This window comes from Gymnoscopelus microlampas (genome assembly GCF_963454915.1).
Source record: "Gymnoscopelus microlampas genome assembly, chromosome: 21".
NCBI lineage: Eukaryota > Metazoa > Chordata > Actinopteri > Myctophiformes > Myctophidae > Gymnoscopelus > Gymnoscopelus microlampas.
The window spans coordinates 38,449,613-38,477,099 of NC_139958.1; the positions used below are offsets into that span (position 1 = coordinate 38,449,613).

General features: G+C 42.4%; 2 protein-coding genes across 3 annotated transcripts; both read left to right on the forward strand.

The window, feature by feature from the left end:
• On the forward strand, positions 1-18,868 carry prrc1 (proline-rich coiled-coil 1). Of its 2 annotated transcripts, none has more exons than XM_084047639.1 (9): positions 1-128; positions 3,587-3,701; positions 4,328-4,750; positions 5,964-6,109; positions 6,828-6,930; positions 7,640-7,803; positions 11,804-11,907; positions 13,967-14,069; positions 15,102-18,868. In XM_084047639.1, the coding sequence occupies exons 2-9, from the start codon at positions 3,605-3,607 to the stop codon at positions 15,312-15,314; spliced, it is 1,353 nt and encodes a 450-aa protein (XP_083903765.1). In that variant the 5' UTR covers positions 1-128; positions 3,587-3,604; the 3' UTR covers positions 15,315-18,868. The 2 variants fall into 2 exon arrangements, with proteins under 2 accessions (XP_083903765.1, XP_083903766.1); XM_084047640.1 differs by having other exon boundaries at positions 5,967-6,109.
• LOC311037591 (NADH dehydrogenase [ubiquinone] 1 alpha subcomplex subunit 2-like) lies at positions 9,956-10,341 on the forward strand (the record flags this gene model as incomplete). Its single annotated transcript, XM_084046817.1, has 1 exon — positions 9,956-10,341. Exon 1 carries the CDS (start codon positions 10,039-10,041, stop codon positions 10,339-10,341), a length of 303 nt encoding a protein of 100 aa, XP_083902943.1. The 5' UTR covers positions 9,956-10,038.
• Positions 18,869-27,487: the final 8,619 nt, after the last annotated feature.

The following is a 27,487-nucleotide window of genomic DNA, read 5'->3' on the forward strand; positions in this document are numbered from 1 at the left end:
CCCACCGCTTCAAAACAAAACAAAAACAAGGATACGACAGTGACGTCACGTTGCGTCATGCCACGGCGACGTGGTGGTACGTGGCACTGTGTGACGTCATCGGAAGGCGTCCATCTCCAAGCTGCAAGGTAAGTTCAGTCTCTCCTCAGTTTATCATCTTCTCCTGATGTTACCTTGTTGTTACAATTGTGTGTGTGTGTGTGTGTGTGTGTGTGTGTGTGTGTGTGTGTGTGTGTGTGTGTGTGTGTGTGTGTGTGTGTGTGTGTGTGTGTGTGTGTGTGTGTGTGTGTGTGTGTGTGTGTGTGTGTGTGTGTGAGAGAGAGACATTTAATACTGAGCAAATGTGATTAACCATACTGTGTGTGTGTGTGGGGGGGGTGTGCTGTGTGTGTGTGTGTGTGTGTGTGTGTGTGTGATGTAGTGTACACTACACACAGAAATACATGTAGTACATTTACATTCATAGTGGGGCTGTACAATATACGTATCATATCATCACAATATCAATGCGCAATATACAGTACATATTGCATAATACATCTTGATCTGCAATAAGTGCTATATATATACATGCCATGTATTCAACACTCTGTAGATCAATACATTTGGCCAATCAATCGGAGCCCTACTAGTTATTTAACTTGGTTTCAGGTTTTTATTCATTTCAACGATCCATGTATAAAGGATGTTTTTGTTTTTGATTAGAAGACAATGTTTTAGGGGAAGCAGTGAGAAAGTGTATTTCTGAGTTGGTGGTTTATATTCATTGTCAATAGCAGCTGTAGGCAGGTTCAATGTTTTCACTAATAGTGGAAAATGTACAGTAATCCAGTAGTTCTCAAAATGATTTATGCCAAGGACCCCCAAATTGATATATATTTGGCCACGGACCCCCCCATCGGAAAATGTTTTGTGCCAGGGACCCCCAGAAGAGAAGATGTATGTTAAAGTCAAACAAGTCAACACTTTAAAGATTTTACAAAAAAAAAAAATCTAAAATAGCAGATGTACAAGCTTGCAGCACCACACAAACTAACATGATGTGAGCTTGTAGATCTGCCATTTTTTCGTATAAATCAAATGGATTGTTATTACTAAGCCTTGTGATTAAAATGATTGTGATGCTGTATTAAAGGTAGGGTAAGTGATTTGCTTTGGTTAAAATAAGTGTTAAATAGCTCTATATTCTGATAGTACTCATTGCTATGGAGTGTTTGTTCAGTAACAGGAGTCTCCTTGTCTCTCCACCTATTTATTAAACAGAAAATACATTTTCGTTTCAGTTTCAGTTTCATTTCCAATTGTATCCAACCAGGATAGAGAACTCAATCAGGATATAGATTAAACAAGTGAAATTGGAAGTGATGACACAAAGAAATGAGCAGGCAAAATTGGAACTGGAACACTATAAAAATTAAGCTTAAAATGGGTACTTTCTCCTGATTGGCTGAGATTTTGACACCTACCGGAAAATGTATTTTCTGTTTATTAAAGAGCTGGAGAGACGGGGAGACTCATGTTAAGCCAATAGCAATGATTACTATCAGAATATAGTGCTTTAACCTTTTAACAAAATACTTTTTGTTATAACCAAAAAATATCACTTACCCTACCTTTAACTACTATTGCTGGGGACCCCATGGAAACCCCCCTTAAGGACCCCTGGGGGTCCCTGGACCGCAGAACCACTGCAGTAAAAAAAAAGAATCTTCCAGTGTGTGTGTACAGTAGGCTTCTATCTTGGCAGCCAACCCAAGGCAGAAAGCATTCAAACTATATACTTGTTTACTTATCGCAATTCATTTGATTTCATCATCGCAATTGGCTCTATTCACAGCAAGCCACATTATCACTTCCTTCACAGGTGTTACCAATGATACTAATGAAGGCTCTGTTCCATTTAGTGTAGCACAGTCAGACTTCTTAATTTCCACAACCACCATAACTCTGAGAGTGTACAAATGGAACCAAATGGACCCTTACGGGTCCATTTGGTTCCATTTGTACACTCTCAGAGTTACACACCCGTCAAGGGGCCATTTGGAAGTCCCTCAGAGTGTTTCCAGTGAGACAGCATGCACAATATCAGCACCCTGACTCTGTTTGACCTGAATGGAACGGAGCCTTCATTAGTAGCATTGACAACACCTGTGAATTTCTCCACAATATGGCTGCTGTGCATAGAGCATATATTCAACAATGTTATCGCATGTTTTCCTAATATCGTGCAGCCCTGATTCATAGTAGCACTGATGAGGACATAAACATTGAAAATATGTCCAAGTTGATTTCCTGTTACAATGTTTGTGAACATCGGTAACTGACAGGAAATAAACTGTTCTGACGACAAGGTGTGTGCAAACACATAATATGATACAATCTGAACACAGCATAATTACCGTAGATCGTTCATACGCTTTTGTCAACATTTAGAAAAGAAACCCAATGCAAACAATCTACATTACTCTATTTGTTTTGTCTGTATTCATTTATTAATTTAGTTAGTAAATACGTCTGTGATAAATGTTCAGTTCTTATTGCGCTAATGCAGGTGTTTTAAGTGATTAAACGCTGTACAGTAGTAATACGTCCCAATATTTATCTCATTGTTCAGGATTCTCATTCTCATTAACCACTTGAAACCCAATCTGGGGGAAAAAAAGGTTGATTTTCCCCCCTTTTTGTTCTTGCGTCTGGGGGCACCACCTCCCTTTTTTTGTGTAGAAACAGTACTCGGTCTGGCTCATCCCCTTTCTTAAACCACTTCCTCCCGGCGCTTCTGTTTTTATTCCTACTAATAACTATATTACATGTTTAAGGCAGTGGTGCTTGAGAGATTACTTGAACCCTAGCAGAACCCTGTTCTGGGGCAAACATTTGGCGAAAATAGCCGATCTACAAGCTTGTTGTTCATTGTTAGCTTGTAGTTTGGCTAATTTTGGCATAGATATTTTGTGTAGAGCAGAAATCAGTAGGGGCCCTAATATAGACCCCTGGGGGACTCAAGTGTTGTGATATATATTGGAGTGGTGATTGATCATCGGGTGATATACAGTTACAGTAGTATACAGAAGTGGTAATAGGCTCTATGCACAGCAGCCATATTATCACTTCCTTCACAGGTGTTACCAATGATACTAATGAAGGCTCTGTTCCATTTAGTGTAGCACAGTGGTTCTCAGATTTTTCAATTTCCACAACCCCTATTACTCTGAGAGTGTACAAATGGAACCAAATGGACCCTTATGGGTCCATTTGGTTCCATTTGTACACTCTCAGAGTTACACACCTGTAAGGGGCCATTTGGAACCATGAGGGTCCCTCCCTGGACCCAAATTTTAGACCCACTGGTGTAGCAGAGTGTTTCCAGTGAGTCAACATGCACAATATCAGCACCCTGACTAATTTTACCAGAATGTAACAGAGCCTTCATTAGTATCATTGGTAACACCTGTAAATGTCTTCACAATATGTCTGCTGTGCATAGAGCCTATTGATAAGGTAATATAATATATTGTAGAGGTGGTTGATAAGGGGATATGTATTGGAAGGTGACTGATTGATCACCCATGGTCCTATGAATCAGGTACAGAAGGCTGACATCATGATGGAGGAGAGCGGAATTGAGACCCCCCCACCCACCACCCCGACCCCACCCCCTGATTTGGCCGCCACTGGAAGCGTTCCTCCGCTCGCTATGGGTATGATAAAGCAGTGCTTCTTAAACATTTATCATGTCAAGGACCCCCCACATTGATTTGGCCACGGACCCCCATCTGAAAAGATTTTGTGCCATAAGAGAAGATTTGTGTTGTTGAAAAGTGGATGTTACACTCTTTAACTTTTGTAAACCATTATTGTCCATTCCATTAAAGGTAAAACACAAGTTTTTTTAGTTAAAAGGTTAAAGCATTATATTCTGATAGTAATCATTGTAATAGAGCGTTTGTTCAGTAACAGGAGTCTCCCCATCACTACAGCTCTTTAATAAAACAGAAAATAAATGTTCAGGTGGGTTGCCAATTTTCAGCCGATCAGGAGAGAGTACCCATTTCTCAGCTTCAATTTTACTGTGTTCCAGTTCCAATGTTTGTCTGCTCATTCCTTTGTGTCATCACTTACAATTGCACTTGTTTCATCTGTGTCCTCTGCGAGTTCTCTCTCCTGATTGGATAAAATTGGTATCCCCACCTGAAAATGCATTTCCTGTTTTAACTTAGAGTTATTTAACACTTATTTCAACAAAAAAATATCCCTTACCCTACCTTTTTAACTGTGTTGTAGATCTAGTCTTGATTGACGGAATCCGTCCTTTTCTCTGTTCTAGATCTTTCCAGCCCCCTGTCCAGCGCCGCCGCCGCTGTCTCTAACGTCACCGCTCTCTCCAGCCCTGTCCCGCCCAGCCACTTCGCGGCCTCCCCGCCCGCTATGCCCGGCGCCCAGCCTCTGGCGCCTCTCGTCTCCCCGTCCATCGCTACCGTCCCGCTCACGTCCCACCTCGGCTCCCCGTCCATTGCAGCCGGCCCCCACACGGGCCCACACGCCTCCTTTTCGGCCCTCTCCCTCTCCGCCCCCTACGTGGCCTCGTCCGTCGGGGCCCCGCCCTCCGGCCTCGTCACGTCTGCCCCTCCGACGGGGCCCCCCAAATCCTTCTCCATGAGCGCGGGGTATGACATCACGAGAGGGCACGCCGGCCGCACGCCACAGAGCCCGCTGATGCCCACCATCGCCAGCCCCACCCAAATCTCAGGTAAGAATGAACTAAAGACCTAGTCTTTATTATTGGGCTTTGAACCGATTGCAGACCAGGGCACAGTCCAGAGTTCAGACATTTGGCTAAACAGGTCTTTTAAGGTCAAATGTTTACACTGATACTTTAAAGCAGGGGTTCCGAATTATTATTATTTTTTTTTATTCAACAGAATGGATGAAATACAATCTAAAAATGATAACAAATAGTACATTTTACCATTTTAATACACTACAAATGCACACCGAACATGCAAGTTTATGTGCATAAATTACCTCCAGGGTTAGGTGGGGTCGCGAGTCAATGGCCGCATTATTTTGGGGTCGCGGGCTGAAAAGTTTCGGAACCCATGCTTTAAAGCAGGGGTCTTCAACGTTTTTTCAGGCCAAGGAGGACCCCTTAGCTGAGAGAGAGATGAAGCAGGGACCCCCTACCACATATTGTATAAAATTGTGTTGCAGATTAAACTTTTCAATAGATTTCATAGATATCTTCATAGACTTGTTTGACACACTATCTAATCATTGTGTAGCGTGGTGTTGGATTCATGTTAATGTGTGTTGTCAGACACTTAAACCCTCAAAACTTGCACTTTTTATGTCTGCTCTTTTCCCCCTCAGTACAGTACAGTACACTACACTACAGTACACTACAGTACACCAAACCTCTTCGCCAAAAATAGCCGTTGTAGATTGGCTATTTTTTGCCCCATGTTCCCCTCAGAATAGGGATGCGAGGGTTCAAGTGGTTACTGTAAAAAAAGGTTCCTATCACACAAAGAGTTGGCGCCCCCCCCTGTTGTAAATCTGAGGACCCCCTGTTGAAGACCCCTGGTTTAAAGGAGCACTTCTCACATTTTCAACCATATCTTATATGTATATCGTAATTGGTCCTCCTCACTAATGCTCATTGTAAGATGGCTCCATTTCTTTCTACTCACTCCGTGTCTCAGAAGAGGACTGTGGACAGTTCAGAAACTACCACAATGACATCATCAGCGGTAATAAAAAAGTGTGTTATGGACAAGGACAATGGCTTCTATTTCAGCATGCTTTCCAGTAAGAGAAAGGCTGTAGTTTCTATTAGCTTAGAATGCCTTCGATGAGGTTTTGTCACCAGCCTTAAATGAGAATTGGTGAGGACCGGTCATATGAAGATATGGTTGAAAATGCTCCTTCAAGCAGTATTACTTATGGATTGTCCACTTGTCCAGCAGGTTTGGTGTCCAACCCGTTGACCCAGCAGCCAGTGATGTCTGGAGGTTTAGACAGCTCACCCATCACTTTCCCTGAGAACCCAGAAGACCCCAGGATCTCTGCAGACCCCAGCACAGGGGGTGGAATCTGGGGCTTTATCAAGGTAAAAGTATTGCGTCAGTTGATTACCTGAAAGTTGATTAGCACTCACTTAGCATGAGGCCCATTCATGCTGTCATGATAGAAAATAATTCTTCCAGCAATAATTGTCGTTCTCACAATTCTTCAGCTCAACTTCGATTTAGATGTATACAGCATGTGAGGATTGGGCTGGGAATGGATGTAATTGTATTTGTCCAGATTCCTGAAAAGGGGGTCTTTAAATGGGGATGAAGCCCTATGCTGATTTTGAAGTTTGTTTTTCCAGTTCGGGTTTAAAAACTACAGCAGATTAAAAACACGGCAGGCTGCATAAGGCTGATCTTATGGTACCACATGATGTTAGACAATCTGTCTAAATAACCTGCTATCTAAAGTTTAACATTGTGGTCTAGAAAAACAAGCCTATGTAACAAAAACATGAGAACAAATGACCAAGGTAAGTCTGACTCTGCATGGGCGTCATAATTAGGTCAAGTGCTATAGGCAAGTGCTACAGAGAACAGTGGGAGTGAGTCTGCAGTTCTGACTGCAATGGGGAGTTTTTGTACTGTATACACACACACACACACACACACACACACACACACACACACACACACACACACACACACACACACACACACACACACACACACACACACACACACACACACACACACACACACACACACACCACATTCACACACACACACTCACATGTGTATCGTGTGTGTTTGCAGGGTGTGGCAGGTAACCCCATGGTGAAGACTGTCCTGGACAAGACCAAGCACTCTGTCGAGTCCATGATCACCACACTGGACCCCGGCATGGCTCCCTACATCAGTAAGTCAGTCCTGTAAGCCAGCGGCGTCGCAGCCTTTTCTGGATCAGGGCCCACTCGAAAATGGTTCATTCATCCATTTGACCACTTTAACCACTTAAACCCTGGCATCCGTATTGTGGGGAAAGCTTTTGCTGAAAATAGCCGATCGACAAGCTCACGACGCGTCGCAAAACGTTGTGAGCTTGTCGATCGGCTATTTTCGATTTCCCCCACAATAACAGAAAACGGAAAAGCCACTAATATGTAGAGCTCTGAGGGACTCCGGTCAACTATGTAGGGTTGAAGTGGTTAACACAGCAGCCAATCGGTGCGTTCTCAGAGCATGTGTATTTTAACCACTTGAACCCCAGCATCCCTATTCTGGGGGGGGGGACGGGGGGACGTTTGACGAAAACAGCCAATCTATAAAACAAAAGAGCGTGTCTAGTACAGTTGCAACTCACGTCCATTTTACTAAGTATAGAGGGTTTAAGCAGTTTGTTAAAAATGTATACATTTTCTTCAAACTAGATCGACAAGCTCACAATGCATCACACCCCAACGCGTCGTGAGCTTGTAGATCGCAAACAAAGTATAAATCAGGATAATATTGTGAGGGTACGGCCTTGTGTTTCCAGACCATTGACACACATTGTGAGCTTATAGAACGGCTTTTTTCGGCACGACGGAAGTTTAAATCGGGATAACATTGTGACCGTGTTTTTCCAGAGTCCGGTGGAGACGTGGACATCGTGGTGACCTCGGACAAAGAGGCCGTCGTGGACGCCGTGAGGGCGGCGTTCCAGGAAGTGTTTGGCATGGCGATGGTGACGGGAGACCCCGGGGTGTCCAACATTGCCCCCCAGCCTGTGGGCTACGCGGCCGGTGTCAAGGTATGTGACCTGACCTCTACTCTACTTGTTTGGACTGTAGTTTTATATCGTCTCTGTCAGGTGGAAACCTCATATGACCAAAACTGTTACTTTTCAGGATTCAAATTTAAAAAAGTAGGCAAAAGTAGCAGATCTACAAGCTCGAAACGCGTCGCTTCGCGCCGCGCCGCGTTTTGAGCTTGTAGATCGGCTACTTTTGATGCTTTCACGTGGCGCTGTAGTGTGATCAAGTAAGGCGTTGATTTACAAAAAAACTCAAAAAGTTAGAATATGGAGATAAGCGGTTTCTGCCCGACAGCAACGATATGCAGTATCATCGCTGTCGAGTGGAAACCTTGTATTTCCAAACCTTGGAGATACAGGGTTTGGAGAGCACACAGCTTCCATTAAAGGCACCTAGGAACCTTGGTTTGTGTAGGCCTATATCAGTGGTTCTCAAATAAAATAATATGTCAAAGTCAAGGACCCCCAAATTGATATGTATTTGGCCGCGGACCCCCATCTGAAAAAAAATGGTGCTGTGAGATTTACAAAACAAGATTGTCGAGGGGGACACTCTGGAAACCCCTCAAGGACCCCCTTGTAGTGTGGGTTCCCCCGGACCCTGCTTTGAATTCGGTTCAGCTTCACCCAGCTGATGGCTGCTCAGATGGTCATGATGGGTGCTCACTCAGAGGGGGATAAGTTAGGGGTGAAGTTCTCAGAAAACACTGTGTTTGAAGGTACTGCAATGCAAAGCGACAGGAGTCTTTTGATCATGATTTGTAATATTACTGTATGTCTGTGTTCTGAGAGGGCTCTGCAAGTTTTCCCCAATATATGCAAGACCACAGGGGCATTTAAGCATGTACAGTGTATACAGTATCACGTTGTTGGTCTTACATGAAATAATACCTTTGATATTGAATGCTCTTCCCCTGTGTGGACTATAGCATTTCTTGCTTTTGGGAGTCAAGTGACACCGTTGACAGTTGTTTCATTTATAACCGCCTGGTTCCAGAGGGCTCAAACAGGAATGGGGAGGTACTCTAAGGTGAATGAGACAAATGCTCTTTGAGGGCAGGGTTCTGTGAAAACAACATGCCAGTTGTTTATTGATGTTGGTGGACATTTATTTTGCTATCGGATAAGCATAGACCAGGGGTCTTCAACAGGGGGTCCGGGACCCCTAGGGGGTCCTCAGAGTTACTACAGGGGGACGGCCAAATCTTTGTGTGATAGGAACTATCACACAAAGTACCACTTGAACTCCCTATTCTGAGGGGAACCTTAGCCGAAAATAGCCGATCTAAAAGATGCGTTCCCAGATTTCCGGCCCTGGCCTCTGTGAGGCGTTTTGAGCTTGTAGATCGTCTATTTTCGGCAAAGAGGTTTGGCGTAGAGGGGAAAAAAGAACTGACCAAGTACAGAGTGAAAGGTCAAATTTACAAACTTTTGACAGTTCAAGCTCACACATTAATTAAATGTGTGAAAATACACATTAACATGAATCCCACATACACTGATCAGTGGTAGTGCTGTCAAACACGTCTGTGAAGCTATATGAAATCTATGAAAAAGTTTAATATGAAACACAATGTTATACAATATGTAGTTGGGGGGGTCTCTGCTTTATCTCTCTGTCAGCTCAGGGGTCCTTGGGCTGAAAAATGTTGGAAGACCCCTGGCATAGATGATCCTGTTGGCACTGATCAGTGATTTTGATGCTGGTCTTGTTCAGGCACTCAGAGTGTTGTTTGTTACAATACAAAAACAATTAAAGGCTTGTGTTATCAATTTGTTTTTTTGTACCCCTCCATATTTGGGCACGACTGACCCACAATAGGCTCTATTCACAGCAGCCATATTATGAAGACATTCACAGGTGTTACCAATGATACTAATGAAGGCTCTGTTCCATTCTGGTCAAACAGAGTCAGGGTGCTAATATTGTGCATGTTGACTCACTGGAAACACTCTGTTACACCAGTGGGTCTAAAGTTGGGAAACCACTGTGCTACACTAAATGGAACAGAGCCTTCATTAGTATCATTGGTAACACCTGTGAAGGAAGTGATAATATGGCTGCTGTGCATAGAGCCTATTCCATATTTGGGCATGGCTCACCCATCGTGACCTCATCGTGATGATGCCAGCGGCACTGCTGGCTAGCTTATTATAACCAACAGGGTCATCAGAATCTGTGCCTTCTGTAAACGCTTTGGGAGTCAGCCCTACGAGAACCGAACATCCAACATGGCTGCCGCCATAGTGAGGGGCATCGGCTCTAACCTGGCCAAGAACCTCAGAGAACTCCGTCTCCATTTGTGTCAGACTACCGCTGCCAGCCAGGGAGCCAGGGACTTTGTGGAACAGCACTACGTGACGTTGAAGAAAGCCAATCCGGAGTTTCCCATCCTGATCAGGGAGTGTTCAGGAGTCGAAGCCAAACTCTGGGCTAGATATGACTTTGGGAAAGAAAGGAGTGTTGCGTTGGACAACATGACGGCAGAACGAGTAGCCCAAGCGCTAGAGGCGGTGGTCAAGTCCAAACCCTGACCTCACCGGACAGAGTCTCTCCCAAACCTATGTTGCTATATCAGTGGTTCTCAAATTATTTCATGTCAAGGACCCCCCAATATGATATGCATTTGGCCGCGGAACTCCATCTCAAAATATTTTGTTTCAGGGACCCCCCCCCCCCCCCAGAAGCAATGATTTGAGTTACACATGTATAAAAATATATATATATTCAAAGATTAGCACACATTTCCAAGATTTTTCTAAATTAGCAGATCTACAAGCTCATAGAGTGCCACGCTATGAGCTTGTAGATTTGCTGTTTTTGAATAGCCAACGCTAAAATCTAAAATGACACAGAGGCTTTCCCGCTCTTAATGGATTCATGTGACATTGTCTGTTGTACTTATTGTTAATAAACCCAATTTACAGCACTAACCCCCCCTCCCAAAAATAAATCTACCTCATGCGCAGCTTCATTCACAAAGACACTACGAACCATTCAGCCTTTTTCGAACTACGGAGAGCTGTACAGGTTTAGTGGCTGCAACTTGAACCGGAACTCCATTGATCTGTGGAAAAATAATTCTGGAGGAAGGTGAAAGTCCAAAGTGAGAGGCCCAGGTCCAGGTTCAATGTATAGTAGTACGTGCTGTTGCAAGGTGGGAGATCGTATCATCCTCTTTGGAGGATACACCACACCACACCACGCCTGTACAGCTTAGACTTATATCTTAGTATGAAGACATTTATGCAAGCTTGCAGTTCATCAGTACCGTCTGGAGCAGTCAGGACTCCCGCACAACATCACGTGGGAACTGGCGGCCATGACTACCCAATGTGAACATGCAGATGCTGTAAACACCGTTTCTCAAGTTAGAGCTCCATTCATTCATATGGGAAAGAAAACAGAGCAGATCAATGTTGTCAGCGATAGCTAGAACCGTGACTATGGAATCCGTGTTATAGATTCCATACATAGCAACACAATAGACCGTGTTTATGGGAAGCACCCAATTCATATCACACACACACCATGTGCTGTGACGGCCTCACAGTAGGAAAACTATATTTTCTTACCTGTGTTTCCCACCGTGGTCATGGAATCATCTACAAAAAGATCTCAAATTGGACACATCTATCTCCATCGATGCATTGAAGAGCATCATAAAGCATTGGTTCTCAAAGTGGGGTCCGGGGACCCCCAGGGGTAGCAGAGCCATAAGCTCGAAAACGTGTGACGCTACTTTTGTTTGACGATACTTTTGTGCGACGATACTTTTGTGTGAGTATGATCAAGTAGGCAGGGCGTTAAATTACGGAAAAAAACACTGCAACAAAATGTTTTTTGGGCCCTAGTCCAGAACAGGTTGGGAACCGCTGTTCTAGTCTGTGAAAGTTGTGTGTGAATGGAATTTAATGGTCTCCTGAAAAATCTTAACTACAGTATGTTTTCATATGTCTTGTTAACTTGTCCCGCCGTTGCCCCGTTCCTCCACAGGGAGCACAGGAGCGCATCAACAGCCTGCGGCGAACCAACGCCATACACGCCAAGCAGCCTGCGGTGTCTGTGGAGAACTTCATCGCCGAGCTCTTCCCCGACAAGTGAGCAGAAACGCACACAGCTTCCATTAGCCCGTTCAATCCGGTAACGCATACCGTGTGATTTTAGATTTTTTGCTATAGCCATTATTTTATACTTTGGGATATTCAAAAATAGCAGATATACCAGCTCATAGCGCGGCACCACGAAAAATTGGGATTTGTGCACATTTTAAATATATATATATTTTTAAGCGAACTGGGGAATTTTAGAATTCTGGGGTTTCTACAAATGTTTTCTAAATCCTAACAGTTTTTTTGAAAAACACTTTTGTTGCTATGATATCAGTGGTTCTCAAACTTTTTGCATGTCAAGGATCCCCAAAATGATATGTATTTGTCCGTGGACCCCCCCCCCCCTCCATCTCAAAATATTTTGTTCCAGGGACCCCCAGAAGCAAAGATTTGAGTTAAAAATGTATATATATTCAAAGATTTGCACAAATTTACACCATGTTTCTAAAATAGCAGATCTATAAGCTTGGTGAGCTTGTATATCTGCTATTTTTAAATAGCCAAAGAAATCTAAAATGACACCGATGTGTTCCCGGATTGAATGGGTTAAAAGCGCTAGTGTACTATATATAATATATCAGTATCAGTATATATTTTCATCTCAAACAATGGAAACAAGTCCCCTGGACTTTTTTGTGTTATCCTTTTAGCCTTAATGTCTTACTGTACCACATGCTGTTTACATTTCTGATTAATAAAGTATTCAATCAATCAATCAAAAGGGCCTTCAAATTGATATGCATTTGGCCGCAGACCCTCATCTGAAAATATTTTGTGCCAGGGAACCCCATGAGAGAATGAATAATCGGAAAATAGCAGATTTACAAGCTCACAACGCTCATAAAACATTTCTCTGGAGACACTCTGGGACCCCCTCAAGGACCCCTGGGAGTCCCCGGACCTGCTAGTAATGTTTCCCAAGCGTATGTCCAATAGACAGGTTTCCTGTTAGTAAACATGAGAGGATATGACCGCGCAGAGCCGGGGGGAGCCTATAGAGGGCGCCATTACCCGCAGCAGCTCTGGTCAAATGTCCATTCATAAAAGACATGATCTTCACCGGGTTTAAAGGGGAAATCCACCCATTTTCAATATTTAACTATGTCATTAATATAGCATAAAGGAGTTGTGTGGAAATAAGAAAAAAGTTCCCCAAAAAATGTTAAACCCAAAATCAAAAGATTGATTTTGGGTTTAACATTGCAAATTACAACATGATGACTCATCATGTTGTAATTTGCAATGTTAAACCCAAAATCAATCCTCCAGTTCAAGGCAACACAGAAAGGGGGGACCTTTTTTCTTATTTCCACACAACTCCTTTATGCTATATTAATGACATAGTTAAATATTGAAAATGGGTGGATTTCCCCTTTAATGAAAGTAGATTAAATTATGCAGTTTGTAATACCTTGTTTACTCAATAAAAATGATTTGTCGGAAGTTGGATCTGTTTGTATATAATAGCAGCATTATGCCTATTATGCCTATAATAGCCAGAATTATGGCTATCTAACTCCCGAACATAACAACAGAGTGAACGGCGCAACAATTCGTTTCCCCCGAGCATGCGCAGATTGCGCATTCTGCTCTGTGATGACGTCGCGTGGAAATCCGTCTATAGGCTCTATTCACAGCAGCCATATTATGAAGACATTCACAGGTGTTACCAATGATACTAATGAAGGCTCTGTTCCATTCTGGTCAAACAGAGTCAGGGTGCTAATATTGTGCATGTTGGCCCACTGGAAACACTCTGTTACACCAGTGGGTCTACAGTTGGGGTCCAGGGACCCTCGTGGGCTTCCAAATGGCCCCTTACAGGTGTGTAACTCTGAGGGTGTACAAATGGAACCAAATGGACCCGTAAGGGTCCATTTGGTTCCATTTGTACACCCTCAGAGTTATGGGGGTCGTGGAAACCACTGTGCTACACTAAATGGACAGAGCCTTCATTAGTATCATTGGTAACACCTGTGAAGGAAGTGATAATATGGCTGCTGTGCATAGAGCCTATTCTAAGTTGTTCTGTCTCCCTCCTACACAGGTGGTTTGACATGGGCTGTTTGGTCTTGGAAGATCCGGGCCTGGGCGTTTACATTGAAACCTTCACACAGGCCACTCCTGTAGCACTGGAATACATTCAACAGGTAAAAGGTTCATACAGACCACTGCTGTAGCTGGGGTGGGAGGGGGGGGGGGGTACGTTCAACAGGTACACATCAACTAACACTGTTCACAGGGGAACCTTTTATGACTTTTAAAGCTGCCATCCATGACTTTCTTTAGTGAATATAAAAGGTTATTTTAACCAATCTGTATGGTTTATCAAATATAACATAATAGGCCCGCATCGCAATTCATTGCAATGCGTTGTAAGCAGGCCAGGAATTTTGTTATTTTAGGGTCATGGCCACTTGGCCTTTGGTGTTGTCACACTTTTGAGGGCACAAAGGGCAAATACCAGTGCAGAAGGACATCAAATAAAACAATTATTGTAAGTCCAAATAATGAATTTAACTTAAAAAGGGTAAGGATGATTATATTTTAATATAGACCTAGTACAAGTACAGTATAACTATCAGTAATACGTATATAACCTGTTTATTTCACAGAATAATGTAGAAAGTCATATTGTCTCAATATGTCATTCAGCACTGTACTTCACTGATTGAAGTAAGGGTCACATGAATCACATGAGCATTCACAGATGTATGGTTTTATTATATTTTTTATTTTTATTTAAGATGAATTGTGATGAGACTTGCACTTGTAGTGATGACTAATGACTTTAGTTTATTTTTTACATGATTTAGCTTAAACTATGGTATTTGTTAATTATTGATTAACTTTATTTTCATTAATTTGGTTAGCCTACGCATTCTTCATAATAACCTGGTTGTAAGCTTTTAGATCTTCTGTCTTGGCTATGTTTGAAATAGTAAAATTTACCTTTGTTGTACGTTTGGATCCCAAGGAGACACCTGTTTGTATGTCTTCATGGCTTCCATTGAAAATGACTTGCATCCTGTCGCTTTGTTTCTGCTAATGTGATCCATCGGTCCTCTTCGGCCCTATATACTTCGCACATTGCACATCGTGAGCTTGCCGATCGGCTACTTTCGCTATTTCGGAAAAATTGTGAAAATATTTATTTCACATAGTACATTTCCGTGTTTTAGGCTCAGTCCATGACGCCGGCCGACTACAGCCTGCGCTGGTCGGGCCTGCAGGTGACGGTGGGGGAGGTCCTGGAACGCAGCCTGCCCAACGTGAGCCGGGCCAACTGGCAGCGCGCCCTGACAGGCATGAGCCACCAGCAGATGGTACACAGCGCCGCCACAGCGCTGGCGGGGATGTACAAGCAGCAGCTGACCTCCAGGGGGAGCCTGTGAGACGCAAGTGAGGCTTTCCGTGTGTTCGGAATCGAAACGGGGAAGGGAGGGGACGGCCGTTCGACGGGATCGCCCCCCGGTCAGCGTGATGAAAAGCCAAATGCACATTTTGTCGCGAGGTGTTTAATTTGTGTCTGCAGAGCGATGCAGGCTCCGGGGCCTGAAGTGAATTGACCACTTAAAGGTGGTGTAAGTGATATTTTTTTTTAAAGTAAGTGTTGAATAGCTCTATATTTTCTGATGGTAATCATTGCTATAGAGTGTTTGTTCAGTAACGGGGGCAATGTTACTCCGCGTCTCTCCAGCTCTTTTGTAAACAGAAAATAGGAATAGGAAAATCAGGAGAGATCATTTATAAGCTTCGGTTTTATAGTGTTCCATTTTTTGTTTTTGTCTGCTCATTTGTTAGATTCATCACTACCAACTCCACTTGTTCATCCTGTATGTGACTGGATAAAAGTGGTATCCTGACCTGAAAATGTGTTTTTTTGTTTACTAAAGAGCTGGAGAGATGGGGAGAACCCTGTTACTGAACAAACACTCTGTAGCAATGATTACTCTCAGGATATAGAACTATTTAAAACTTATTTTAACAAAAAAAGTATAACTTAAACCATGTTTAAGCCCTATTAAAATAAGAAAAATCTAAATGTGTCAAATGTTTTTTCAAAGAATTGCAGATCTAAAACCCTCGCATTGTGAGCTTGTAGATTGGCTATTTTTTGAAGAATCTTGGAACATGTTTGGAACATGCCCAACGACATGCCCAAAATGGGGATGTCGGATTTAAAGAGGTCAATTAAATGCCAACAGACACCAAAATTGAGTTCATTCCTGCCAATGCCCGAGCAAGCACAAAGACATCACTCGATAATTTATCTAAAATATGATTAGATTGTGTGTGGTGGTGGAGAAAGAACAGTGATATCCTGAACAGTGCTGAGCGATGAACCCAAATGACACATTTTGTTTTCATTTTTAGTTGTCTAAACTGATTGTAAAGATTGGTTCAATCATTAGAAATATTCAAATCTGGTTCATGCTGAGTTTACAGCTCTCTGGGTGAGATTTTGTAGTATTCGTCGACTTACTTAGAATCTACACGCAGGGTGTACTATTGACTGTAGAGGGCAGTAACTCGCCTTTCAGCGTCTAACCTGACAGAAGTATAGTATCAGGGTGAAAACCAAGGTAATGGAAAGAATTATATTCTGTGTTTCAATGGATTCAATGTATCATTTAGTCACAAGCCTTTGTTAATATTTTTTTCTTTGGTTCAATATTTATAAAAACCCACAGACCTGGCCTCTATTTTGGCCATGTCATTATAGCGAAACCTCGCAACTTTTTCAGAAGTAGAGAAAATACAATCTACAGTACAAGCTCACTACCGCCATTTTTGCTACTTTTACATGACACTGTCATACAATGAATCATAACATAATGCATTAATCTATGAAAAAAACAAGAAATATGGAGATACAAGGTTTCTGCCTGACAGCGACGATATATAAATTAGTTTGGAAAGCTGTCAGTGCATTCATAACATTTACCCCCCCCCCATCTTAAGTTCCATTCCATTACTCTGAAAAACCAACTCGACAAGTCAAGTAAAAAGTAATCGCTCGGCACTGCAGCGTATCACAGCCTGTAAGATATTGTATGATTAATTTGCCGATATTTCCGTCAAATAAAGTAACTTTCTGTGCTAATGAATGCTGATTGTGTATGGAAGACTAAAGGATTCTCTTCCTCAGTTAATTGTAGCTGTGTTTTTAAAACGTACATGTCTTGGTGTCATACAACATGCTGTATTGCATATCTCACTTCTAACTTATTTTAAAGTACCAATATTATTCTTGTATTTGGTGTCGCACGTCTGTTTGCCAAACGTTTGTACTCGAGCGCCTTTCCGTCACTGAATAACGTTAAAATGGCCTGAAGTGTGAGGTAGTTTTCTCTGCAGTTATAACTTTATGTCTCAAAAATTTGAGGTTTAAAACCTCAGATAGATTTTTGTTTTGTTTTTTAATGAATTTATATCCCAGACCCAGATTTCTGAGGGGTTTTCGAGCAATTGTGAGGATTCTAAGGTTTCAACTCTTTATATAAGATTTCTGTTTGTTTTTGTTTAACTTGGAAGTCACAATCGCAGGGAAAATAACTCACAATTCAGGCCTTTTGAATGTCATTCCCAGGCAGAAATGGGCTTCCACACATTGATTTGGAAGGCAATGAATTTGTCCTGGTTACAGGGGTTGACACTAACGGTTGTCTGATTGCCTAGGGCATGTAGAAAAAATATATACAAGTGGAGTTTACTTTCTGGTTGCCCTAACGGGCAAGTGACTTTTTGCAGGATTGTTTATTTCTTTGTTCTTTTTTTTTTGTGTTTTTAGAGACTGAGATCAACTTGATTTTGTTCACTATTCACAAACGAGATATATTTGTCCATAAACATGCAAATGTCTCTAACGCTCTTTCTCTGCCCAGAGCGCGCTCTCATTCTCTCTCCCTCACTCTGCCTGTCTTCTTTTTTGTTAAGGAACGGATATTGTGTCAAACTCCCTATATCTCCTCCCAATGTTTTGTAGTTCAAACGTATGACCTTTACCTGCCTGGTCAGGTGGTCAATGCATTTGAGACCGTAGTGACAACCTCTGTGGTTCCTGTTAAAGGCACACTTCACCCATTTTCAACCTATCACATAATTGGTCCTCACTTATGCTCATTATAAGATGGCACCATTTCTCTGTGTCTCAGAAGAGAGCTGTGGACAGTTCAGAAACCTTACTCTAATGTCATCATCGGTTTCCTGCAATGACATCATCAGTGCTAATTTCCAACAACATTTCAAACAAAACCTTTTTTTTGTCTCCGCCAGAGGTGGAGAGTATGTTTTCGTCTCCGTCCTTCCGTGTGTCCGCCAACATTGGTTAAGCTTCACGTGACACGTGATAATATGTTGAAAGGGTGTGCTTTGATTGGCTAGCGAGACGCATGACGAAATAGAAACCTATAAATAGGTGTGTCACTTCAAAAAATCATATATATTTTTTGAAGTGAGCTTCCATCAGCCAAGCTAACATTGGTCAAGTGACAATACGTAATATAAATAGGTAAGACAGGATTAATCAGGAACAGTACTGGCGGAGACGTGCTCCGAGGAGCACATTTTTTGTATTGATTCAAGTACAATGGCTTCTACTTCAGATAACTTTCCAGGAAGAGAAAGGCTGTAGTTTCTATTAGCTTGGAATCCCCAACGATGATGTCACTGGTAGATGGGTTTCTAGAACTGTCCACGGCCCACCAATGAAACACAGAGGCTGCTACAGGCAGCTGCACATCCTATACCATAAAGTTAGGTAAATACCATTCTTCAGGGATAGTTGCTCAAAATTATGTCCGACAAATGCCAGAGTCGACTTTGTCATTGTTCTCTCAGATATCAGGATTTGTTTTGTGTGTGTTCAATATAAAGAAAGAAAGCTTGTGCAGCTCTTTACTCCTAAATGTGCCTTTAATACGCAAGTAAAATACTTTTCATACTGCTTTGTGTTTTGTGTTGTTGACTGCATACACACACACTTTGCTTCCCAAAGCATATTCATTATTTTTTAATGCAGTATGATTTTTTTCAACCAATTGAAGTATAGCCATTTCTGTAGAATGTTTTTTCCTAAATCCATATTGGTGTTCATACAGAATGTTACACTCCTGCAGTGCAGATGTTCCATCATTCTGTTGTAGACCAACTTCTCCAGAATCGATGAGAAACATGGGAGAACAGAAATGGGGCGGTAGTTGCTAAATACACTACGGTCTCCAGATTTCTAAACCGGAACTACTTTAGCAACTTTAAGGTCATTGGGTATGATTCCAGTTTCTAAAGATTTGGTGAAGATGTGGGTCAAAGAAGGCTTAACAATTGCATGACTAGTTTTGATGATTAGATTAGACTTGACCTCATCATGACCAGCAGCTGAATCTTTCAGACACATAATTATGTCTATGATTTCCTTCTCAGTAGGAGGCTTGAAGCTCTGAATAGAGGGATGGCAATCTGTCAGAAACTCAGATGGACACCCGGCCATAGGACTCTGATAGAACTGAACCGATATTGACAAAATAATTGTTAAAACACATGCAATGTCAGATGGGTCAGAGTAAACTCTATTGTCATCAACAAACTGTAATGGAAGAGTGGCTGAAGCCTTGGAACATCAACCAGCTTCCTATTTAGAAGCTGGTTGATGACTCCCCAGGTGGTTTTGACACACACACACACACACACACACACACACACACACACACACACACACACACACACACACACACACACACACACACACACACACACACACACACACACACACACACATATTGATATATGTGTGTGTAAGTGTAAAACAAGGTTGAGGTTAACTGATTGTGATGCTATATGAACTGATGTAGCTGGGGATCTCCTGGAACCCCCTCAAGAACCCCCCCTTTTTTTTTAGAACTACTGTCATAGTTCAGGTGTTCTCAACCCCCCCAGGTGGGTCCCCAAATTATTTTTGGGTGGGGGGTCCCTAGATGATTTGCTTAATCTGCAACACTGTTTTCTCACTCAACAGTAAACAAACTAACATACAGTATAAGTGTTTACAGGGGGGGTCCACAGTTCAAATATGTTTTTTTGGGGGGGGTTCGCGGCCTGAAAAGTTTGAGAACCACTGTTAGAGATGACAGACATCACAGACTGGTACATGGGATCCAGGCTGTTATAAGACCCTGTTTGTTGAGAAGCATTTCAAGTGTGTGTGTGACACACAAAGTGGCTTCAGGTTTAATCCTAGTGAGATTAAAATCTCTTTACAAGTGAGAGAGGTGTAGGAAGGTGCAACAGTAAACAGTTACAACAGATAAAGATCACCAGGCGGCAAGGATTCTATCTCGAAAATGAAGCCAATGCGGAAATAAGGAAAATGCTGCAGTTCGCATTAATGGCCCGCCCAGCAGATGGCGCTGATTTCCCTCCTCCGGCTGCAAAAGAGATTTTATTCAATTGAAGTCAATGGCAACTTGACCCGACTTTACACTTAAAGTTTTAATACCTTAAGTAAACCTTTTCTTAAAGACCTTATGTTTTCAAACGCTAGTTTCGTTTCAAGTTTTCTTTCACACAGCATGATATGCGTTTTTGTAAATTATGGTCCCATTCATTTTAAAATTGATGATAAAGCAGGGTATGCTTTCGGGGCTTGGTTGGTTCTTCTACTGAGGGAAGACCCACCCCTCGCTCGCCTTCACACCAATAGGCTCTATTCACAGCAGCCATATTATGAAGACATTCACAGGTGTTACCAATGATACTAATGAAGGCTCTGTTCCATTCTGGTCAAACAGAGTCAGGGTGCTGATATTGTGCATGTTTTGGCCCACTGGAAACACTCTGTTACACCAGTGGGTCTACAGTTGGGGTCCAGGGACCCTTACATGCCCCCTTACATGTGTGTACTGCTCAACAGAAACACGGTGACATCATTTACGCACGTTTACACAGAAAACATTCTTACAGATGTCTCTCTCTCTCTGTGTGTGTGTGTGTGTGTGGTGGACGGGTCCGCGGCCTATATGCGTGTCAACGCATACACGGCGAGAGAGAGAGAGAGAGAGAGAGAGAGAGAGAGAGAGAGAGAGAGAGAGAGAGAGAGAGAGAGAGAGAGAGAGAGAGAGAGAGAGAGAGAGAGAGAGAGAGAGAGAGAGAGAGAGAGAGAGAGAGAGAGAGAGAGAGAGAGAGAGAGAGAGAGAGAGAGAGAGAGAGAGAGAGAGAGAGAGAGAGAGAGAGATCCGCGCGCCTGGTGTAGCCGCTATCATTGATAATCACTTGGATCTAAACAAACGCGCTGGACGATCTCTGTGTGTGTGTGTGTGTGTGTGTTCGCGACGGGAGCATGTACCGTGGACTTTACTATATAACTTGGGGTCCAAGACATAGAAATGCCATTAAATGGGGGTCCATAGCCCTAATGCATGTCAAACTGGGGGTCCTTGAAATTAAAATGGTTGAGATTCACTGCTAGAGCCGTAAAAAAAAAAGCTCTTATGGGGGTCCCTGGCATATCTTTTCAAATGGGGGTCCGCGGGCTAACAAGTGTCAATTTGGGGGTCCTTGACATAAAAACGTTTGCGAACCACTCCACTACAGTACAAACTCACTTTCGATCCCTGTTACTGTCTGTTCTCAGCGCATAAGCCAAACTGCACACGTTGGGTGCTCATATTCCCCTACGGGTATGGTCTAGTGTGTGTAACTCTGAGAGTGTACAAATGGAACCAAATCCATTTGGTTCCATTTGTACACTCTCAGAGTTATGGGGGTCGTGGAAACCACTGTGCTACACTAAATGGAACAGAGCCTTCATTAGTATCATTGGTAACACCTGTGAAGGAAGTGATAATATGGCTGCTGTGAATAGAGCTTATAACACACTGGTTGTGGTTGCACTCGCAGTCATTTTTTGCTGAAATAGTGGCTTCAAAACTGTCTGTAGAAACCAATGGGTGACGTCACACTCTCTTCGTCCATATGTGGTGGGGGATTCATGGCTCTGCTTTTGATATCCCCCCTCTGGTCATTCATGTTTATAGTAGGTGGAGATGGTTCATACAAAATAGGCTTAATTGGTTACAGTATGTTTTGTAATAATAATCTAAATCTTAGTAAATAGTAAAAGTTGTCAAATAATTGTAGTGGAGTAAAACGAAAAGTACAATATTTGCCATTGAGATGTAGAGTAGAAGTATAAATTATCAAAAGATGGACATGCTCAGATAAGGTAAAAGTACGTCAAAACTGTACTTGAGTAAAGGTATTAGTTGCATTCCACCACAGCATGCCAGTGTAATGTCTTGTGAGACAAGGCAGTGTGCTTGAAGCTGTCATAACATACAGGATGAAATAAGGAATGTATGGCACTTCCACATGGATTCATGTTAACACCATCAAACTATGTGTGCCTGCCTATCAGCTATTGGTGCACTACTACACAAACAAAACGGGGGCCTCTTTTCCGGCCGCTGAGCAAACGCAGTGAGAATATCCATATCTCCACCAGGTCCGGTGGTCTACCCAGGACTGTTACGTAGTATTGTGACGTTCATGAACAATTTGCTCGAAATGATTCTGCCTTTAGCGTGAACGGGAAAGAATATATAGGCTCTATGCACAGCAGCCATATTGGAAAGAAATTGGGCCTCTTTTTACTTCCTTCACAGGTTTTGCCAATTGATACTAATTAAGGCTTTGTTCCATTTCATGTAACACAGTGGTTCCCAAACTTTTAATTTCAAGGACCCCCATAACTCTGAGAGTGTACACGGGTCCATTTGGTTCCATTTGTACACTCTCAGAGTTACACACCTTTTAAAATGCACAACAGTATCCTGACTCTGTTTGACCCGAATGGAACAGAGCCTTCATTAGTATCATTGGTAACACCTGTGAAGGAAGTAAGAAGAGGCCGAATTTCTCTCCAAAATGGCTGCTGTAGCCTATTCGGTCACTCTCTCAAACGTTATCGTACGTGAGGAACCGGACTTGCTGACGCGGTGAACAAAACCTTTGAACTAATCTTCGTGGTGAACGAAATAATTCGAACACTGAAATGAACGGTAATTCCCACCACTAACTGTTAGGGTGCATTCACACCAGGCGCCTTTAATAAGAAAAAAAGAGGCACCGCCTTTTAACATTAAATCCTATGAGAACTGACCAAAAGGTGACAGCATAGTGACTGCTATTAGGATGTGCTGGTCAGAATGTTTTTTTTCTGGCCGAGCAGAGCTGCCAGTCCCAAGCTGATGGTCTCTCTATGCCCTGCAGCAATGGAAGAAGTATACTCGCTTGTTTTACTTAAGTAAAAAGTATCAATACTGCAATATAGATATACTCTGTTACAAGTAGAAGTCACATATTCAAAATGTACTTGAGTAAAATTACAAAAGTATTGGCATCGAAATATACTTAAAGTACCAAAAGTAAAAGTACTCATTGTGCAGAATGTCCCAAGTTCAAAATGTATAAAAAATATTTTGAAAATAGCCTAATGGTCGAAATATTTATTTGGCTGAAGTGGTTAGTGTGTTTTGTAATAATAATCAACATCTACAAAGTAACTAGTAAAGTTTTCATATAATTGGAGTGGAGTAAAGTACAATATTTATCTCAGAGATGTAGAGGGGGAGAACCGGAGAAGTAAAAGTGTTGAAAATTGCAAATACTGAAGAAAGTAAAAAGTACAGTATTTGAGTACAAGTTACTTTACACCACTGATGCCCTGATGCTCGGCCACAGAGACATCCACACCCAACTACCACCTGCATCCCTCCTCCTCTTCTGCCAAACAAAAAACACTTTTTATTACCTAATATAATTACAATGTAGGCCTACTCACTGTATCGTGGAGTTGTATTTCCTCAGCGCAAACCTGTTAACATATTCATCAAAGTCAGCTGCACTGCTCCAGCAAGGACAAACACAGAAAGTCTGTTTTCATCTGACAGCTTGTCTATCAAAGATCAATACATTTTAGCCGAGAAATATGTCAATCATCCACTCCACATCTACACCTACTATATTATAAACCTTGTCAATATTTGTTATATTGAAGTCTGTTTATGTCGATCACATAATGCCCCCCGCCCCCTTCTTTCTGTCTTTTTTTCTTTTTCTGCAGAAGCAATGTGCATAAGAGTGAATGTACCCTAAGAGGCACAATGTGAAATTGCAGGGATGATGTGTGGATTTTATGTTGACCGTACCAGGCGTACACCAGGGGTGTCATTTGGGGTCTCAGGGGATGGCAATTGCCAACCCCTATAGTGTTCACATTTAACCTCAAATTCAGTTCTTTTATGCATATTTTCCACTACTCTTTTTTTTCCTGTTCACCAAAGGCCAAGTGGCATTGCCCGTAAAATGATGAAATCCCATGCCTGGTTGTGAGTCTCTTTTTATGTTTAATCAATTAAATTGATTACTCCAATTAACAGTTGCCCCCTGGCCCTAACTGTCTGTATTATCGTTAGCAAACAACAGCATGGCCTGAATTCAATCCGGCCTCTAGTCTGGACAAGCTGTGCAGACTGCTACAGTAAGTGCTCGCTGCTCAATGCATCTCAATTATAGAGGCTGTTGGGCCCTTTTAGTACCAGTAATGTACCTCCCCATAAGCAGTGGCGGACAAAGTACTCAACCACCCTTCTGTCGTACTTCAAAACATCAATGTTTCATAAAATATAGAGGCCCTCAGTCGTGGAACTCTCTAGACCAGGGTCTTCAACAGGGGGTCCGGGATCCCTAGGGCAGTGGTTCTCAAACGTTTTCGTGTCAAGGACCCCCAAATTGACACTTATTAGCCTGCGGACCCCCATTTGAAAAGATAAGCCAGGGACCCCCCATAAGAGAAGATTTTTATGGCTCTAACAGTGATTCTCAACCATTTTAATTTCAAGGAACCCCAGTTTGACATGCATTAGTACGGACCCCCATTTAATGGCATTTCTATCTCTGGGACCCCAATTCATATTGTAAAATCAACGTTAATTTAACTCTGAGAGTGTTGGTTCCATTTGTACACTCTCAGAGTTACAGACCCATAAGGGTCCATTTGGTTCCTATCCATCATTTAGCTGGGGACCCCCTGGAACCCCCTCAAGTACCCCTGGGGGTCCCCGGACCCCACTTTGAGAACCAATGCCCTAGGGGGTCCTTGGAGATACTGCAGGGGGGCCAGGGTGGGATAGGGACTTTATTATATATATTTTTTACATTAACCACACTTAATGTCCCACAAGCCCACACGACGCGTTGTGGGCTTGTAGATCGGCTAAGAGGTTTGGCGTCCAGGTACAAGTATTGAGGGTTGAAGTGGTTACGGTTAAATGTCTGAAAACGCACATTTAACATGAATCCAATAGGTAGTGGGGGAGTCCCAGTCCCTGCTTCATCTCTCTCTCAGCTAAGGGGTCCTCCTTGGCCTGAAAAAACGTTGAACACCCCTGCTCTAGATGCATCAAAGTCATAACTTTACTTACCAATATTTAAGAAACATTTTTATTTTGTGCAGTTTTTGTGTTTTCACATCTTCATTGCACTGCTGGTCCCGTTGTATAAGCTTGTATTCTTTTGTATTGTTCTTATTGAACTTTTAATGTATGTCATAAAATGGCCTCTTCCGTTAAGGAAAGGATTCCAAATAAATAAGCCTATTGGCTTCTTCATTTTCTTGCACAATACGTGTCTCATTTTGAGATGTATTGTTTCTATTTTATATTACAATGTGCTAATAAACTAAACTAAGTCAAAGAATAGATACTCCTGGTCAAATATTACTCAACTGCAAGTGAAAGTTGCTAAAATGTCAAATTTGTAGTCAAGTTAAAGTACTGGAGCCTTTAACAATACTAGTTTGTTCATTTATTGACCATACTGTTGACTACTGTCTACACTGGTACACCCATGGACACACCTAAATCTATTACACACCAATTATTAATTTCATTATCTGCTGCAGCTGTGTTACTTGAGTGACAGCGGTGGCCTAGTGGTTAGAGGGGCGGCCTTGATACCGGAAGGTCCCTAGTTCGATTCCCCAATTCACCACATCAATCATGAATCACCGCTGAATAGCCCTTGAGCAAGGCTTCCATGCAGGGTCCGGCTGGAAACAAGTTTCGTACTTAGTCCGACACCCTGGGTAAACAACAAACTTTGCTTTGCTTTACTTACCATGCCATGTTTTTAATCTGCTGTAGTTTTTAACATGAACAGGAAAACAAGCTATTCAGCCTAGGGTTTCATGGCCCTTTAAGTTTATACTTTGACCTAGCGAATATAGGCGATTTTCAAGCTCACAAGTTTTTGAAATGGCTTGCCCATATGCCAGGTCGCAAGTGGTTAAAATATAGTTCAGGACGATGGACAAGATATGTATGTGAGAATTGTTGACCGTTGTTGGCTGCAAATGTCAATAATTTTCTTGAACATTTTTATATTAACAAATGTATTTATATCGATTTGACAAGTACATGATGCTAGTATGTCGCAGGGACCTACCCCCAATCCAACCCTTGATGCCGAGTGCCAAGCAGGATGGCAATGCGAACACTCTAACCCCTAAGGCCACTGAGTTGGCGATGAGCCGTTTGTTAAATATTAGTGTTACGCAGCGCAGCAGAACAATAGGCTTTGATGTGTGATCTTCCAGCACACAGAATGCAGGTAGCAGGATGTGGGATTTGCGTTGAACCTCTACTGTGTCACTTCCTCTGGGCGTCTGTGCAGCATGGGTCACAGTGACCTGTGTGACACACAGTAGTTGTGATTAACCTCGCATCACCAAGGCTTTCCATGTTGTCCTGTCAGGAAGTTCATCATCAACAGTCTTTACAGCCTTCCGGGAAACACAAGCATTTTGTTTGGGGCCCAGCCTAATCTCGTCACTAGGCTTTCCACTGGCTTTAGTTCTGAATTAAGCGCGATTTGTACTTCGTTGTACGACGGCACCCGTTGTGAGCTTGTAGGTCGGCTGTTTTTGCCACACAACACCGCCGTACAGCAATCAGGCTTTAGTCTATTGTTTCTTGTTTCGCTTGTTTCTTGAAACGCAATTTTCAAATGCTGCCGCCCTAACGGCCTGTACAACAGAAGTGCTGAAAATAAGTAGCGGATGTCCGTATTTGTGTACGTACTTTTCTGGAATTATGTAGACAAAATGACGGTCAGAACATTGGTAATTGGTGAATCTAGATAGGACACTTCAAAATCAGGTGTCAGGTGCCCATTTGGAACATAACTCAAAGAACCCAGAAGGTCCCTGTACCCCCCTTTGAGAACCACTGCTCTAATCAATAGGCAGAGCCTATTGAGATGAATATCTTAGACCCATCATCTTGTGGCTGTTTTTTAATCTGGTTTTACAGTCCTTCTCAACCTTTTCAAGGACCCCAAGTTTGATATGTAGGCTACTAGGCTAGTGTTTCCAAACGCTGGGTCGTGACCCATGACCCAGTTTGGGGTCGTGGACCAATTTTTATGGGTAATTTTGCAAGTAATGATTCCTCTTTTATTATTATTATTCCAAAAGATTTTCTATTTTTTTCTAAAGATTTTTGTTTTATTA

Excerpts from the sequence above, each read along its gene's own strand:
- prrc1 (XM_084047639.1), top strand. The coding sequence starts at position 3,605 with ATGATGGAGGAGAGCGGAATTGAGACCCCCCCACCCACCACCCCGACC. Across the intron at positions 4,751-5,963 it reads CAGCCCCACCCAAATCTCAG|CAGGTTTGGTGTCCAACCCG; the intron begins GTAAGAATGAAC and ends CCACTTGTCCAG. Across the intron at positions 6,110-6,827 it reads GAATCTGGGGCTTTATCAAG|GGTGTGGCAGGTAACCCCAT; the intron begins GTAAAAGTATTG and ends GTGTGTTTGCAG.